Consider the following 18,922-nt stretch of genomic DNA (forward strand, 5'->3'; position numbering starts at 1 on the left):
TGTGTGTGTGGGTTGGTTTTCCGACACACACAGAAACCAGAAACTGACCCCTAAAGTTGATCCATAAGGTCTGTATCTTACAGTACTTACTAGTGCGAGAGACATGCTGCAGTGACACAAGGTTTGGCCCGGTCATTCACTCTGAGCAGAACAGAGGAGACAGCTCGTCATGTTCATTAGCAACCTGTGGAACAATGGAACACTTGGGGCACCTACAACCCCATGCCAAAACACCTACAACGCCCTGCCAATCTCCCATCAGCCCCAGCTAATGAACACTGGTTCTGTCTTGTAGAGCAATGTCCACAGTCCTGTCTAGTGTCCAAGTTGCTGAAGGGCAACTGAACACTGCATAATGTTCGCTAAGGTCGGACTCGGATCCACCACTGGCAAAGTCAGTCATGATCAATGGCCAATCAGGTGCATAACCATTTTAGTTATGCACCTATTTCAATGAGCAAGAAAGATTGATTACATGTAGAGGTAGGTGGTGGTTGGCCAAACTCCACTTGCTTGATGAGTAACCGTGCTTGAGACTCTGGAACTTGAGTTAGTCCTCTGAGCTAAAGCCCTGGCTAACATTGTCTTGAGTAACACAGATTACCCAGTTTTAATACCGAGTAGGTTTGTTATGTACAAAATAATCACGATTGTTCAGATAAAGCTGCTAAAGAAAAGTTCCTAATTTCATAGAATCCTAAATGTGCTCCTTGGCTTGTAATAACTCCCTAATAGCCATTACTTAAACATTCTATAACCTGCTTTAATTGGCCATTCCTGCCTTTTTCATTGCTGCCATTATGCAACTGTTTTCCAGCACAAAGCAGGCTTATATAACAATGGGCTCGATACAACACCCAAAGGACTTCTCAGCGGAAGTAGCCCAATGTAAGGCTGCTGTACCTACCTTTTTAAACAACGACCGCATACCTCTAAATGCAAAAGGCCACACCATGCAATCATGAATGGAAATGGGGTGGGGGGGGGGGGGGTGCAGAATCCAACTGTGCCTTTCTTTCTTTACCATCACAGCCTCTAATGCATTCTACCCAGTAGGCTCAGACTGACTAATGCACAGTCGGGTCTGGGAGAAAGAAAAGACTAAAAGCCTGTCCCCTCCTGAGCAACTTTCTAATGAAATAAAGAAAGACCTGAGTCAGAGGGGACCATTAGCTGCGGCTCTTGAGAGACCCGCGTCCTAAATTGCACCCCATCCCCATATATAGTGCACTACTTTTGACCAGAGCACTATGGGCCTTGCCCCTTGTCAAAAGTAGTGCACCATATACAGTATAGTATGCTATTTAGGACGCAACCAGAGTGTGGAGAATACAAACAGGGCAGACAGGAGCGGCGATCAAAAAACACTTTACCCAGACTAATTAAAACTAGGGAAGGAAGGTGAGAATGCCGAGCAGAGCATGAGTAGTAGTGGAGCAGAGGCATCCACCTCATTACAAATAGTGGCAATGCCATGAATCTAAAACACCCATCTCTGCCTACCTCTGTCCCCCCTCCTTCTACCCTGCCCCTGCTGTTTAAAAGTTCGACAGAGAGGGAGAAAGAGAAAAGAGGGAGTGCGGGAGAGAAAGAGAGCGCGAGCGAGAGATTGACAGGGGTGTCAGAGAGGAAATGGTTGAAAGGTAATAGAAAGAAAAAAAAAACAGACAGGTGAGTAGAGATGGAGACAACAGATCCAGACAGAGACAGAGCAGCACAGATGAGCAAACAGACGTACAGATAATCGATGGATGTAGGAAGAGAAAGAGAACGAGAGAACATGTCATTGAGAGGACAGACAGCGGGAGAAAGAGAGAGAGGAAATGGAAAAGGACTGAGGGGTAGTGGGAGTGATATATGAGAGACAGAGACACAAAAGTTTGGAGAATGGTGTGTAGATAAAGAGGGAGAGAGATAGAAAAGCGCAGACAGAGAAAAGACAAGTGCAAAAATCCCTGCATGATACACCGAGACAGCCAGAGACTGAGGCCATGTCTAGACTTGACAGTTAATGAATGCAGTTTTTGTATTCTTTACGGATACATCATGCATCTACATTTAAAATGTATCCAGTCAGTGTTGCCAATTTAGCGACTTTGTCAATATATTTAGCCAGTTTTCAGACCCCCTCCAGTGACTTTATTGGTAAGTGGATAGCGCCAAATTCAGCTACTTTTCAGGCTGCTTTTGGGGAGTTTCGATACCGAGGATTACTCCGATTTTAATAGCATTTTGCGACTTTCCCCACTCAATTCTGCCACAAACTTGAGTGGGAGAAGCTGTCTGTGCAACAGAAGTCACTGCAACGGTTCAGAGACAGGCAGAGAAGCACAAGGGGAGGGGGTGCAAGGTAAATTAGTCCACATTTTGTCAGGATTTTCCACACTATATTCAAATGCCAGTATGTAGTCTTCAAACGGTGGAATAGGCTAAATATTATAACACAACTTAATGGTAGTAGCTAACTACTGTAGCTAACAAGACAGGTAACCTCTGTGGCTAGCCAGCAAGCAAAGCTAAAGGGATTGCAAACGGGTTAGAATAACTCTAGAAATAGTTGCTAGCTGGCTAGCATTCATGAGGCCAGCAAACACGTTCCTCACACGCTAGGAATGCATTTCCGCAAATGTTATAATGAAAAGGTGCCGCTCTTTCCCTAAACCCAAGTGTTCTGGACTCTGTATACACCAGGGATCATCACTGAGATTCAGCCGCGAGACAATTTTTTCTTGAGCGGATGGTCGAGGGGCCGGAACATGAATACAAATAATTTGTAGACTGCAAATTGACCGCAAGCAGCCCAAACATATGTTTAACTAAAACATAATCATGTCAAACCTTACATTTGTATACGATCACGTCTTGTCTCTATTATGCGTGGGAATACTTGGGAACAGATTTCTTCAATTAAAATCCCTTGGAGCTGATTTCCTGGGGACTTTTACAATATTTTATGTCCAACAATGAAAATTCCACACCCAATTATTATTATAAACATCTTGAGGGAAAATGGCTCGATAAGGTGGTCAGCCAGATCTGAACACAATCAGACCACAATGCAACTTCAGTGCGTCTAGACCTGATCTTCGATCTTCGTATTCCGATAGCAGAAGTCAAATGTAAGTGTCAATTGTAGACACGGCCTGAGACTGTGTGTGTTAGCAGACAGAAGCTGTGTGAAAACGTTGGGGCCCATCTAGAAGTGCTGACACTAGTTTATTTTACACTCACACACTCCATCCATCTCTCCCTCCACGCAGCACACAGTCGTTCCACTCTCTTAACACGGCAAGGCGTCCGTCCTCGCCCACCATCTGCAGCATGTGCTGTGTGTGTCCGCGTACTGGGTCTGTGTGTCGTCTTTGTGTGCGTGCACCGTGTATATGTCCGTGTACTGTGTGTGTGTGTGTGTGTGTGTGTCTCTCGTCTTTGTGTGCGTGTGCGTGTTATGCATTTGTGGATAGATAGCAGCTTCAGACAGGCCGGGCCACTATCTCCCTTCCTGCGTCTCACCTCCTAGTGTTAATCATTGAACAGTGTCAGCCTGAGCCTTGTGCATTAATTAACTCTACTATTCATCCCAGTCTATAATTGATGAGGGGTAGAGGAGCTACTCATCTCTCCAGGCTAGCTCTGGGCTCACACACATAGCAGGGAATGTAGAGGGAGGGAGGTAACACTATCAGAGAGACTCATAGCATAGAGCACATGTGCCAAACTCGTTCCACGGAGGGCCAACGGTCTGCGGGTTTTTCGCTCGTCCCTTGTACTTTATTGATGAATTAAGGTCACTAATTAGTAAGGAGTGCCCCTTACCTGGTTGACTAGGGCTTAATTGAAAGGAAAAACCATAAACCAGCTGACACTAGGCCCCCCATGGAATGAGTTTGACACCCCTGGCATAGAGGCTGATCACCAAATGGAAGAGGATATAGCCAATTATAACAAGATGTATTGTAGTATCTACCTGCCCCCAAATGCCTTCTACAATAACAGGCTGAGCACAGCCTTTGTTGAGCTGATTCTGTCAGGCTAAGTTCCACATCATGCTGCTCTTGGCTTTTACCATACTTATTAAGATGAACCGACAGACATTTAAAGCTAATTATGGGATTTATGTTACAACAATTTCTTAAGTCTGTGATAAGGAATTAGGCACTGTGGTTTGGTCAGGATTTATGGTACCATAGTAACAATGAGTCACAGTATCACTACAATGTAGTACTGAATAGTTCAATGAGTCACAGTATCACTACAATGTAGTACTGAATAGTTCAATGAGTCACAGTATCACTACAATGTAGTAATGAATAGTTCAATGAGTCACAGTATCACTACAATGTAGTAATGAATAGTTCAATGAGTCACAGTATCACTACAATGTAGTAATGAATAGTTAAGAGTTAGTGGTGCATATTGTACAGTACATCTGCCATGGCTGTCTGTCTGTCTGTCTGACCTGTGGCATTGTTAATGACATGGTCAGTATGTGGACATATTGTTCCTAGGAATCATTTTACAATGATATGCACTGAGTATACCAAACATTAGGAAACAATTAAAGGGTGCTTGAAGCCACCTGTCAATCACATGAAGATTGAAATTGCTGTGTGCGCTTGTGTGTCTGACCTGAGTAACAGGGATGTACAGGGGTTCCTGGGAGTTGAGCAGGGTCAACTTCCCGTGGGGGTGGAGCCGACCCTCTGGCTTGGCCACCTTGGCCCCGCCCTTCTCTCCGTCTGTGGACGCAGCCTCCTTCATCTCCTCCGTGTCGCTCAGGCACTCAAAGAACTCGTCCTCGCCCTCGCTGTCACTCCACGAGTCCCACGACTTCCCAGGAGACACCTCTCTGCCCATCTCCGCACTCTCCGGCCCCAGGCGCCCATTCTCAGTCCCGGTCGACCCTGACTTCTTCCTCTCCCTCCCTCTCTCCCTCTCCTTCCCTCCCTCAGCAGTCTTCCTCCCATCATCCCTCGCTCTCTTCCTCTCAATGCAGCAGTTGAGCATCTGGGGGGCAGAGACGGACAAAGAGTGATGAGTGCAGGGAGTCAGGGAAACAGCAGCAGATGGCGAGCTTTTGGGCGGTGTGTGTGTGTGTGTGTGTGTGTGTGTAATTCTATCCGGTATAACCCCATCCCTTTGCCCCTTATCGAGCCATTTCTCATCATCATGTCCCTGTGTGCCCACACTAAAGTCTTCTCTTCCTCCTACACTGAGCTCCAAACGTCTACCTAGTGCAGGCTGCAGCACTTTATTACTATGAATAGAGTCACTTCCTGCTCTAATACTGATGCATGCCTAGCCTAGGTGTGTGTGTGTGTGTGTGTGTGTGTGTGTGAAATAGAGAACAGAGAGAGAGAAAGAGGAAAGAGAGCAGAGAGGTAGAGAGAGAGAGCGAGAGAGCGATACAGAGACAGACTCAGCTTATGAGTCAGGAGCTCCCTGCCCAGCGCAGCCTGGGCACCTCTTCCTCTTATTAAAGTGATTGCAGATAAAGTGGCTCTCTCCGCCTTTCCAGAAAGATATTACCTCTCCTTCCTTCCCTCTCATCCTCGCTCACACTCTCTCCGGACATCTTTATTACCACCTCTCCCTACTTCCTTTTATCGCTTCCTCTCACTCTCCTCAATCCCTCCCTCCCCCAGGTGAGGCGTGGGCAGCTGAATAACAACACTGTTTATGGGTCTGATTCTGTCTGGGGCCTCTGCAGACATCTGGCTGGGCCGTGGGGAGTAGGACTGGCACAACAGTTGACTGGATGACCACAATGCAGCAGCAGGACACATAGAAAAAATTATTAATAGAACAGGCTTGGAACCGCTGCATGGTATTGAAATCATTTCCAAAGTAATGTAGAATGTTCATTCAAATGATGTTCACAGATTCTTTTTTGGGGGGGCTGTTCTATTCATTCTATTTCTATGGCAGCAGTCATAGAAATATACAGTACCAGTCAAAAGTTTGGGCACACCTACTCAATTCCAGGGTTTTTCTTTATTTTTACTATTTTCTATATTGTAAAACAATAGCAAAGACATCAAACTATCAAATAACAAATATGGAATAACGTAACAACCAATAAAGTGTTAAACGTAGCCAAGCTGTCATCAAGGCAAAGGGTGGCTGCTTTGAAGAATCTCAAATAGAAAATATATTTTGATTTGTTGGAACACTTTTTTGGTTACTACATGATTCCATGTGTTATTTCACAGCTTTGATGTCTTCACTCTTATTCAACAATGTAGAAAATAGTACAAAATAAAGAAAAACCCTTGAATGAGTAGGTGTGTCAAAACTTTTGACTGGTTCTATAAGAATATTTTGAAGATAAATACACAACGCAGAGGATGAGAGGACGACAGTACTAAAAACTAAATAGAGTACTAATGGTCAATAGGGAATTGTTAAGGGAAATAGTTGGGTCTCAGTTCAACAGATGTTTAGAATCTGTGGAATGTCAGTCCTGAACTCAGAGCTACGTGTGCTACATTTTCATTGGTCTGTACATTGAGTCTGGAGCAGGATCCTTGTTATTTGGCCATTGGCCTAGTTGTACTGTAAGGACTTCTGATTGGTCAACTCCAGGCTAGGGTGGGGGGTTATAAATGACATCCTGTTACTTTGTTCTGTGGAGAAAAGCTGAGGACAGGGGAATGAACATCTACCTCCCAGCATAACAGCTATGATTTGTCCTTCTCAAATAAATTGTATTTTTTATTTTATTTTCTCCCCCGATTTGCTTTGGGGTTTGTGTTAATGAAGTACAACAACTGCAAACAATACTGTATAGATTTATTTTCTTGCTATTCAAATGGTTATTACGGTGACCGCGGTCATTTGGCAGGTCAATCACTGTCATCCAAAATTCCATGACCGTCACAGCCCTAGGGGGGAGACACTCCTACCTGTCGACTGGCTGGTCGCCTCGCTCGCTCCCCTACCCGTCGCCTCGCTCGCTCCCCTACCCGTCGCCTCGCTCGCTCCCTCTCCCTCTTACCTAACTAGTCACTCACTCACACCCTCTCCATCATAAACTTAAGGCAGAGGCATTATTAGCAACAGTTCTACCTTATTCACCCTATCCTCTCCAGGATAAATTTAGACTCAATTGAGTGAACACTCGGAGGAGAGATGTTCTTACATGCTATCGCTATCAGACTAATATGCAAAACACACAGAAAGATAGAGATCCTGGTGTACAAGTTGCTGCTGCTGCTACCACCATCTTAATCCATCATTCCTAAGCAATTAATTTCTGCAGATAGTTTGCTTTGTGCTGGATTAATGCTTTCATGTAGCTATTGTTTATGTTGGTGTGTGGGGCTTATAGTGGTCTTTATCAAAGACTTTACAGAGAGCTTTGTTGTTGTTGCAGGCCTTAAAGAGAGAAAACTCTGACAAAGCTTTTTTTTAATTAGGACTGAGTAAACAGCCTTAGTAATAATCATAGTGAGGTCTGTATGTATACAGTTGATAGACTGGGCTAGTCACCTGGAGTTTCTGGTGCAGGAGACAGCAGCGAAGGTCTGGAGGACCACTGGCCAGTCTGAAATAAAAGACAGGGAAGGGGATAATTCAGTATACAGTCACAGTGTATACCCTCAACATCATTATTGATGGGATTCCGGTTTGGGTTCAATACAATTTGATGAGGGTTCAATCCAATTTCGATTTCTATTCCCTCTGTAATCAAGTGCAGTGTTTCCCCCAGGATTTTTTTCAACAGCGGTGGGAAAGGTAGCGGGAGGGGTGGGGGGGCTCTTCGCTGCGGGGGTTCAGGCGCATGCCCCCGGTGATTTTTTTGTAGAACGACTTTGAGAAGGTGACAAAAAACAACAACATTTGACACCAAAATGCATGAAAATTAAATGATGTTGACACCATTTAAATATAACTGATGGGAGCCAGTGCACTGTAGAGATATGAGCAAGCGGTGGCTGTGCGCTCGTGGCTCTGAATCGCGCCACTGCTCGCTCTGCTTGCTACAAATATATGATGTAACTTGTTTCTCTGATCTTATAGGGATAGTGTGAGATTTTGGGAATTACCATTTTTTTATGTCTCTGCGTGCAGTTTGAACGAAGTTGAAGGTAGTTTCACAAGCCATTGCTAACTAGCGCAATGACTTGAAGGCTCGGGGAACAGCTAGCACGTTGGTAGTCTACAGGAACAGCTAGCACGTTGGTAGTCTACAGGAACAGCTAGCATGCTAGCTGTTCCCATAGACATGCAGTCATTGCGCTAACGATAGCTAGCAACTTCCTTCAAACTGCATGCAGAGACATAAAAATGGTATCCATGAGTTCATCTGACTCTGGATAAGTAAAGAAATGGCTCAGTTGTCAAAATGTCACACTATCACTTAAAAAAAAAAATTAAAAGCACACCGCTGCTAAATTAATATATAGACTCAGCAAAAAAAGAAACATCCCTTTTTCAGGACCCTGTCTTTCAAAGATAATTCGTAAAAATCCAAATAACTTCAAAGAGCTTCATTGTAAAGGGTTTAAACACTGTTTCCCATGCTTGTTCAACGAACCATAAACAATTAATGAACATGCACCTGTGGAACGGTCGTTAAGACACTAACAGCTTACAGACGGTAGGCAACTAAGGTCACAGCTATAAAAACTTAGGATACTAAAGAAGCCTTTCTACTGACTCTGAAAAACAACAAAAGAAAGATGCCCAGGGTCCCTGCACATCAGCGTGAACGTGCCTTAGGCATGCTGCAAGAAAGCATGAGGACTGCAGATGTGGCCAGGGCAATAAATTGCAATGTCCGTACTGTGAGACGCCTAGTACAGCGCTACAGGGAGACAGGACGGACAGCTGATCGTCCTCGCAGTAGCAGACCACGTGTAACAACACCTGCATAGGATCGGTACATCCGAACATCACACTTGCGGGACAGGTACAGAATGGCAACAACAACTGCCCGAGTTACACCAGGAACGCACAATCCCTCCATCAGTGCTCAGACTGTCCGCAATAGGCTGAGAGAGGCAGGACTGAGGGCTTGTAGGCCTCTTGTAAGGCAGGTCCTTACCAGACATCACTGGCAACAACGTCGCCTATGGACACAAACCCACCATCGCTAGACCAGACAGGACTGGCAAAAAGTGCTCTTCACTGACGAGTCGCGGTTTTGTCTCACCGGGCGGGGAGCGGCGATGGTCGGATTCGTGTTTATCGTTGAAGGAATGAGCGTTACACCGAGGCCTGTACTCTGGAGCGGGATCGATTTGGAGGTGGAGGGTCTGTCATGGTCTGGGGCGGTGTGTCGCAGCATCATCGGACTGAGCTTGTTGTTATTGCAGGCAATCTCAACGCTGTGCGTTACAGGGAAGACATCCTCCTCCCTCATGTGGTACCCTTCCTGCAGGCTCATCCTGACATGACCCTCTAGCATGACAATGCCACCAGCCATACTGCTCGTTCTGTGCGTGATTTCCTGCAAGACAGGAATGTCAGTGTCTGCCATGGCCAGCGAAGAGCCCGGATCTCAATCCCATTGAGCACGTCTGGGACCTGTTGGATCGGAGGGTGAGGGCTAGGGCCATTCCCCCAATAAATGTCCGGGAACTTGCAGGTGCCTTGGTGGAAGAGTGGGGTAACATCTCACAGCAAGAACTGGCAAATCTGGTGCAGTCCATGAGGAGGAGATGCACTGCAGTACTTAATGCAGCTGGTGGCCACGGCAAATACTGACTGTTACTTTTGATTTTGACCCCCCCTTTGTTCAGGGACACATTATTCCATTTCTGTTTATCACATGTCTGTGGAACTTGTTCAGTTTATGTCTCAGTTGTTGAATCTTGTTATGATCATACAAATATTTACACATGTTAAGTTTGCTGGAAATAAACGCAGTTGACAGTGAGGACATTTATTTTTTTGCTGAGTTTAGTTTGTTGCGTAATAAATACGATAATGATCTCACCCGTAGACGAGGTAGTTGTTCTCCCAGCGGTATCTCATCTCCAGGACAAACTCCTGCCAGAGGTGAGCCACCGCCCTGACCCCGCCATGGTAGAAGTTAACCAGACACACACACAGAGCCAGGCGGTATGTCAGACTGTCACTAGGAGCAGACTTCAGCTGGTTGTACAGGTTCTGGAGACGGTTGACAAAGAGAATGCAATCAGGATGCAGTACTACAGAAAATTACACTAATCAATCATGGATTTTCTGAATGTGTAAGTTTGACAATAGAAAATTGTATTTGTGAGTTTCGTTCAGTAAGGAACAATCTCGTTCACACTGAAAAAAAGACAATGAGTGCTTTTATCAGACAAGTTCAGGTATTTAAATGTTTTTTTGGAATGTCATGCCTACTGAACTGATGTACAATGTCTGTCTGTCAGAACGATAGTGAGATAGAGAGCAGACATACATAGTCGTCAGACTCCTTCTCTTCTGGTTTCCCATCAGTATTCAATTGAGAAGCCTTGCTCTCGCTGTTCTCTGAGGATGACTTGTCTACGGCGGCGTCTGGGAAGAGATACTGAGACACACACAAATATGAGCTTAACCATTCTCTTACATAGGGAACAGCCATTCCATCTCACCCTTTGGACAAATAAAACCCCTCAAGGAAGAATTCTGCTACCAACTGAGAGTCTGGTTTAAATGTTTTATTCACCTCACTGACTCACCACTGAGCCTCTAGGCCAATGGCAATGTGTGTATCCCAAAACGGCACCCTATTCCCTATTCAGTCCACTACTTTTGACCAGGGCCCATAAAGGCCCTTAGGGACTTGCCAATTGAGACTCAAAGTGTCTTCACGGCTGATTAAGAAACTGTTCCACACAGCAGTGCCAGTGGAGCCTGGCTGCAGACTCATCTCTCTCACACACACACCACACACACACAGCCAGTGAGGCAGAGCCACTTGTGTAGTGTGTCAGCCAGACTAAATCCCCATAAGCCTTCAGAGGGCTGCAGTAGACATCTGAGCAGGCTAAACACATGGCCTAGTGAACCCATCAGAGCTGATGCATTGTTTATATGGGGTTTCACTGTGTGTGTGTGTGTGTGTGTGTGTGTGTGTGTGTGTGTGTGTGTGTGTGTGTGTGTGTGTGTGTGTGTGTGTGTGTGTGTGTGCGCGCGTGTATGCGTTGCCCCTCTCACCAGCAGTATGGAGTTGAGCACATCGTTGCTGAGCGGTGATTCGTCGACGCGGCGGTGGCGGCGGATGCGTTTGCGGGCGCTGTGCACCATGTTAGAGACAGACAGCTTGGGGATGGGCACGGCCGTGGGCTCTGTCAACTTAGACAGGGCATGGCTGATGTCATCTGTAACGACAGGGGAGGGGAGGGAGACAGAGAGAAATTATACACAGGGAGGGAATGAGGGTGGGCTCTGACAGAGAGAGCATATGCTCCCTTCACATGCACCAGCAAACAAACAAAAATGGAAAGACACAAGCCAAGGGTGCATCTCAATAATCCAAAGTGGCTTCATGTTCTACTCTTCCTTTCCTCCATCAGCACTGAGCTCTGCACAAATCCCCTTTGGGCATACAACATATTGGGAAATGAGAGGGAGTGATGTTAGACTATTGAGACACATCCCAGTAGCCATAGAACACACTAATAGAGAGGGAGTCCTATTACCTTTGCCTTCCTCCTCAACTGGACCCCGTCCCAGGATCTCCTCTGCTGACTCCTTCTTAGAGCACAGCTTGAAGAACTCCGTCAGGAAGTCACCTAGGATGGGCAACATTAGGTTTTATTACATTCAATTCAAAGTTAAATAGCTTTATTGAAGGGTTGGGCAATGTCAACCTTTGTCGTATCGTGCTTAGGTACCCATAAAACATTGTGATATGATGCTCTCTCTACTGGCCACCAAAAAACTTAATCAGCTAAAACAGTGGCGCTAGTGTGAAATTGAATGCAACTGGAAGAACCATGACAAAAGATAATGTTGTTGAAAGCCTGGGCAGAGGCTAAGTGCCGGCAACGGCAAATCTTTTCTAATTTTCCTTTCTGGTGGAGGAGCAGAACAGGTTTGTGTGTGTGTGTGTGTGTGGCACGTACATGCTGGAGCAGTAACTGTCTGATGAGGAACGGGCTTTGTTACTGTAGTGAGCTAGGTTATAGGCCTACATCACGGGCTGGATAGAAGCAGTCTACCGTCTTCAAAACTGGACAATAATAGCTTTATTTGCATCATAAAATAATAGAACAAACAATATTATTTACTTTTCTTTCCCTCAAAGCTGTGAGTGAGAATAGCCTATGCCTAGACCATAGACTTCCATTCTGGTTATTTTTGAAAGCCACAACTTTAGGACAACACCTTCGTAGGCTACAATATTTGGGAAATAAGCTACTGTTCATCACTTTAACTTGTCTTGAAGCTTTTATGATCGGCCTCGTTGGAGGATAGGTTATTGGCCATTTGGTTTTCAACCTCGCATCATTTCTTTCTTAAAAAGCTTAAACTTGATTTAACTAGTCATTCTATTTTTCTATGGATATTGTTTGTTCTCTCTAATTATTAATACTCTGGCTACCTTAAGTTTTTAGACTATTCAAATAACTTTTGGAGATGGAACTCGGTTACATCCATGGCTTGATCGGAGACAAAGCCATGAATCACGAGGAAGCATAGCCTTCAATCATATTCATAGCCTATCGAATTGAGAGAGAAAGGAATATAGGACACGTTTTTTTGAAACAGCTAGACACAAGATAGTTAAATCAGTGTCCGATATAAAATAGGCCATAACAAAAAGGAATAGGCAAATTACTCGGAATGTCACTTGTGTGCTGCCCTGTGACACTCAGTTTTCTTTACTGCGCGGTGCCAGTCAAGATCAAATAGGCTAAACCATCATCTGTCACATGATTTAGTCACCATTGACCTAACCCTACTTTATTGTCCAACAAATCTTACAAAAGACGTCTTTTGCATGCATCTCCCCCTAACCCCACTATCCACATATCTGGTAGCTGAAGGACAATGGAAATGCGCACTACTCTACATGGGTATCCATAGGATTCTATAAGGTCAGTAAGTATTTTTGTGAAGGTCTTACCGAGTAAACACGTGGGGCTGTCCGCTTTCCTGACTCGGACTGACCAATGAGGGGCCTGGAGCGGGTCCAGGTCACTGAGGTCACACAGAGAGCACGGTCAGACAACACAGGGGTGGAAGGTAAACTGGCCCTGGATCGTTTCAGTGGTTCACATTTACCATTATAGTCGAGGTTAGAACTGAACAACGGCTATTAAAACATGGTGCTCTGAAAGGAAGAAAGGTTCCTTGTTAGTGTGGTTTATTTTACAGCCTGGAACTTCCTGGTGTTAGTATAGGGATTATATAGTGGGAAGAGTAATTACTTGATAATCATCTATTGACTTCTTGGTTAATTTGAGATCCTTGAAGTAAGAACCACTAAATATATCACTTGCCATATAAGCTACACTGAGTGTACAAAACATTAAGAACACCTGCTCTTTCCATGACACAGAGTGACCAGGTGAATCCAGGTGAAAGCTAAATCCACTTCAAATCAGTGTAGATGAAGGGGAGGAAACAGGTTAAAGAAGGATTTTTAAGCCTCGAGACATGGATTGTGCATGTGTGCCATTCAGAGGGTGAATGGGCAAAACAAATATTTAAGTGCCCTTGAACGGGGTATGGTAGTAGATGCCAGGCTCACCGGTTTCTGTCAAGAACTGCAATGCTGCTGGGTTTTTCACACACACAACAGTTTACTGTGTGTATCAAAACTGGTCCACCACCCAAAGGACATCCAGCCAACTAGATACAACTGTGAGAAGCATTGGAGTCAACATGGACCAGCATCCCCGTGGAACGCTTTCGACACCTTGGCCATGCCCTGACGAATTTAGGCAGTTCTGAGGGCAAAAAGGGCTTCTTACCCAGGTACAGTGAGGGAAAAAAGTATTTGATCCCCTGCTGATTTTGTACGTTTGCCCACTGACAAAGAAATGATCAGTCTATAATTTTAATGGTAGGTTTATTTGAACAGTGAGAAACAGAATAACAACAAAACAATCCTGAAAAACACATGTCAAAAATGTTATAAAATGTATTTTACAGAGGGGTAAGTATTTTACCCCTCTGCAAAACATGACTTAGTACTTGGTGGCAAAACCCTTGTTGGCAATCACAGAGGTCAGACGTTTCTTGTAGTTGGTCACCAGATTTGCACACATCTCAGGAGGGATTTTGTCCCACTCCTCTTCTCCAAGTCATTAAGGTTTCGAGGCTGACGTTTGACAACTCGAACCTTCAGCTCCCTCCACAGATCTTCTATGGGATTAAGTTCTGGAGACTGGCTAGGCCACTCCAGGACCTTAATGTGTTTCTTCTTGAGCCACTCCTTTGTTGCCTTGGCCGTGTGTTTTGGGTCATTGTCATGCTGGAATACCCATCCACGACCCATTTTCAATGCCCTGGCTGAGGGAAGGAGGTTCTCACCCAAGATTTGAGGGTACATGGCCCCGTCCATCGTCCCTTTGATGCGGTAAAGTTGTCCTGTCCCCTTAGCAGAAAAACACCCCCAAAGCATAATGTTTCCACCTCCATGTTTGACGGTGGGGATGGTGTTCTTGGGGTCATAGGCAGCATTCCTTCTCCTCCAAACACGGCGAGTTGAGTTGATGCCAAAGAACTCCATTTTGGTCTCCTCTGACCACAACACCTTCACCCAGTTGTCCTCTGAATCATTCAGATGTTCATTGGCAAACTTCAGACGGGCATGTATATGTGCTTTCTTGAGCAGGGGGACCTTGCGGGTGCTGCAGGATTTCAGTCCTTCACGGCATAGTGTGTTACCAATTGTTTTCTTGGTGACTATGGTCCCAGCTGCCTTGAGATCATTGACAAGATCCTCCTGTGTAGTTCTGGGCTGATTCCTCACCGTTCTCATGATCATTGCAACTCCACGAGGTGAGATCTTGCATGTAGCCCCAGGCCGAGGGAGATTGACAGTTCTTTTGTGTTTCTTCCATTTGCGAATAATCGCACCGACTGTTGTCACCTTCTCACCAAGCTGCTTGGCGATGGTCTTGTAGCCCATTCCAGCCTTGTGTAGGTCTACAATCTTGTCCCTGACATTCTTGGAGAGCTCTTTTGTCTTGGCCATGGTGGAGAGTTTGGAATCTGATTGATTGATTGCTTCTGTGGACAGGTGTCTTTTATACAGGTAACAAACTGATTTTAGGAGCACTCCCTTTAAGAGTGTGCTCCTAATCTCAGCTCGTTACCTGTATAAAAGACACCTGGGAGCCAGAAATCTTTCTGATTGAGAGGGGGTCAAATACTTATTTCCCTCATTAAAATGCAAATCAATTTAAGACATTTTTGAAATGCGTTTTTCCTGATTATTTTGTTGTTATTCTGTCTCTCACTGTTTAAATAAACCTACCATTAAAATTATAGACTGATCATTTCTTTGTCAGTGGGCAAACGTACAAAATCAGCAGGGGATCAAATACTTTTTTCCCGCACTGTATATTATCCATTCAGTCAGGGAAGGTAGAATTTAAATTTCAAGTTGCCACGAGGCATGTCATATCTTTTTTTTTAAAACGCCAAAATACCATGTATAACATTTCTATCCCAGAATGCCCTAAGGGGATTCAACAATAAATACAACCATCAAAATAAAACCCAAAACATATTTGGAGGAGGACCATCTTAGGCTAGGCTAATCTCTGTCTTCGATTCTCTTCAGAGGGCTGAGATTAGTCTCGATGTCTTTATACAGTGAATGTCATGAACATTTAGGATGAAGGGCCTCGAAGAAAAACACAAACACCGTTAATAAGATGCGCTGGATCACTGAGCACCACTTTATCACTAAACTGAAAAGCGTAAAGTCACTCAGCTTTAATGCAGTTGAACAAGCGAGTGGTGTTGCTAGGGCTGAAGTACTTGTTATATCAACTCCCACACAACTCCTCCACATACGCCCTCAACACCTACACTGTCTGGCACACAGGAAATTATTATGGGCAACAACCTTTCCCAATGTTTCAAAGGGAACTTCTTTCATTGTTGGCATCACCTACCTGGAGGTTCCCTCTCTCTGTCTATCTCAATGCTCACTTACTTGATGAGTTTAAGCTGGCTACTGATTCTATTTATTGAAGACGACACCTCCATCTTCCCTGTCTAAATACCTGTCATTCTGTGGGGGGACAAACAATGTTGTTGATAGATCATAGCTCAGGTTGTTGAGATGTATTTTCAGTGTGTGTCAACCAGCAGCGCAGAAGAGAGGGAGGGTTGTGGTGGATACTTACGAGTACACATCGTTATCCACCACGATGCCTTCTGTCAGGTGGGGCCAGGTGGTCGCTAGGTGAAGCTCACTAAACAACAATTAAATACAGATATGTTTGTTTTGCATAATCAACTTCACATTATGAGATTAATTAATTACATAAAACAATTAATTAAAGGCTCACACTAAAAGACACAAATAATACACATGACCAATGATGTAAATTGCTAAATCAAGCATGAATTGTTTTATCGTCATGGCTACAGTACCATCGGTCCTACCTGATTGGATCCTCACACGCTCCGAATGGCAGCTTCCCGAACTCCACCCCTCCCACCTCACCTCCGAGGAGAGCGTCGAAGTCTGGAGGCAAAGAAAAAAAACACACAAAAAAACACCACTTACCTTCATTGTTCAAACATGACTTTGATTCAGCACACAATAATTCCACTTAGAAGTAGCTACAAGAACCCAAACTGTAAACACTTTTTACGCTTTATCATCTTCAATGCCTTGAAGGCAAACAAATTCATCCCATAAAAACTAAAGGTCCAAATATACTCTGGTCTCTCAAACTAGAGCTCACCAGCCCCATTCAAGAGGAGCAGAAATAGTGACTGTTTGTAAGCCGTTTAAAAAGCTCTCCGAGCTCTTACCTTTTACCGCCTTCCCTGCACCACTCAAAGAGTTGAGCATCTCTTTGCAGCTCTAAAATGTACCCCGGAGAGCAGCACTTAACATGACCGTGGGAAGAATCATCCACTATTGAATTTGGAGCAAAGAGATCTAGTGGATTATATCAGTTTCCTAAAAAAGTTGGCAATGCGCGTGGAGGCGTTGAAAGACCGGTTCCAATACACTATGGGCTAACCTATATAGGCCTAGCACCATTTTTAAGTTCAAAAGTAAAAATATAATAAGTCACATAATAAGTTGCATGGACTCACTCTGTTCAATAATAGGGTTGAACATGATTTTTTAATGACTAACTCATCTCTGTACCCCACACATACAATTATCATCTGTAAGGTTCTTCAGTCGGGCAGTGATTTCCAACAGATTCAACCACAAAGACCAGGGAGGTTTTCCAATGCCTCGCAAAGAAGGGAATCTATTGGTAGATGGGTATAAATAAATAAAATGCAGACTTTGAATATCCCTTTGAGCATGTCGAAGTTAATTACACTTTGGGTGGTGTATCAATACACCCAGTCACTACAAAAGACACAGGCATCCTTCCTAATTCAGTTGCCAGAGAGGAAGGAAACCGTTCAGGGATTTCTCCATGAGGCCAATGGTGGCTTTAAAACAGTTACAGAGTTTAATGGCTATGATAGGAGAAACCTGAGGATGGATCAACAACATTGTAGTTACTCCACAATACTAATCTAAATGACACAGTGAAAAGAAGGAAGCCTGTACAGACAAAACATATTCCAAAACATGCATCCTGTTTGCAATAAGGCTCTAAATAAAACAGCAAAACGTTTGGCTAAGAATTTAACTTTGAGTCCTGAATAGAAAATGCTATGTTTTGGGAAAATCCAACAACAGATCAGAGAGTACCACTCTTCATATTTTCAAGCATGGTGGTGGCAGCATCATGTTGTAGGTATGCTTGTAATCGGCAAGGACTAAGGAGTTTTTTTGGGGGGGATACAAATAAATGTGAAAGAGCTAAGTACAGGCAAAATCCTAGAGGAAAACCTGGTTCAGTCTGCTTTCCAACGGACACTGGGCGACAAATTCACCCTTCAGCAGGACAATAACCTAAAGCACAAGGCCACATATACACTGGAGTTGCTTACCAAGACGACATTGAATGTTCCCCTTCATAACCAAGTTACAGTTTTGACTTAAATCGGCTTGAACATCTATGGCAAGACTTGAAAATGGCTGTCTAGCAAAGATCAACAACCAACTTGACAAACCTTGAATAATTTCTTAAAGAATAATGTTCAAATATTGTACAATCCAGGTGTACAATGCTCTTAGAGACTGAGTATCTTGTGTAGATCGTCAACAACAAAAAAAGACAAATCCATTTTAATCCCACCTTGTAAGACAACAAAATTTAGAAAAGGCCAAGGGGTGTGAATACTTTCTGAAGACACTGTAGCTCCTTTCTGTTTCATATTTTGTGGTTTTATAAGATCAGCCAGGTAAGGTTGGAGGAGTGCGACTGGGCGAGTTAGAGGGGCAGTGGGCTGAATTCGAACCCATATCGACTCTGGAATACACAGTGCCTTCCGGAAAGTATGCAGACCCCTTGACTTTTTCCCACATTTAGTTAGGTTAAAGCCATATTCTAAATTCCATTGATGAGGGGAGAAAAACAATCTACACACAATAACCCATAATGACAAAGCAAAAACAGGTTTTTGACATTTTAGCTAATTTATTATAAACTGAAATATCACATTTACGTAAGTATTTTTTTGCTTGGACATGCACTGTCAACTGTGGGACCTTATGTAGACAGGCGTGTGCCTTTCCAAATCACGTCCAAATAAATTGAATTTACCACAGTTGGACTCCAAGTTCTAAAAATATCTCAAGGATGATCAATGGAAACAGGGTGACCTGAGCTCAATTTCGAGTCTCACAGTAAAAGGTCTGAAAACGTATGTAAATAAGGTATTTCAGTTT

General features: G+C 44.1%; 1 protein-coding gene across 2 annotated transcripts in view; it reads right to left on the reverse strand.

Annotated features, from left to right (window-relative positions):
- The window catches only part of rab3gap1 (RAB3 GTPase activating protein subunit 1), a 47,247-nt gene that overhangs the window by 19,946 nt on the left and 8,379 nt on the right, over positions 1-18,922 (reverse strand). For both annotated transcript variants that reach the window (XM_014173465.2, XM_014173464.2), the window contains exons 9-17: positions 16,555-16,636; positions 16,293-16,361; positions 13,052-13,125; positions 11,622-11,714; positions 11,137-11,300; positions 10,397-10,507; positions 9,944-10,116; positions 7,492-7,546; positions 4,630-5,007 (exon numbers count right to left, since the gene is read on the reverse strand). In XM_014173465.2, the coding sequence (XP_014028940.1) occupies positions 4,630-5,007; positions 7,492-7,546; positions 9,944-10,116; positions 10,397-10,507; positions 11,137-11,300; positions 11,622-11,714; positions 13,052-13,125; positions 16,293-16,361; positions 16,555-16,636 (1,199 nt within the window). The remainder of the gene's footprint in view (positions 1-4,629; positions 5,008-7,491; positions 7,547-9,943; positions 10,117-10,396; positions 10,508-11,136; positions 11,301-11,621; positions 11,715-13,051; positions 13,126-16,292; positions 16,362-16,554; positions 16,637-18,922) is intronic.

The sequence above is a fragment of the Salmo salar genome, chromosome ssa25 (genome assembly GCF_905237065.1).
Source record: "Salmo salar chromosome ssa25, Ssal_v3.1, whole genome shotgun sequence".
Classification (NCBI taxonomy): Eukaryota; Metazoa; Chordata; class Actinopteri; order Salmoniformes; family Salmonidae; genus Salmo; species Salmo salar.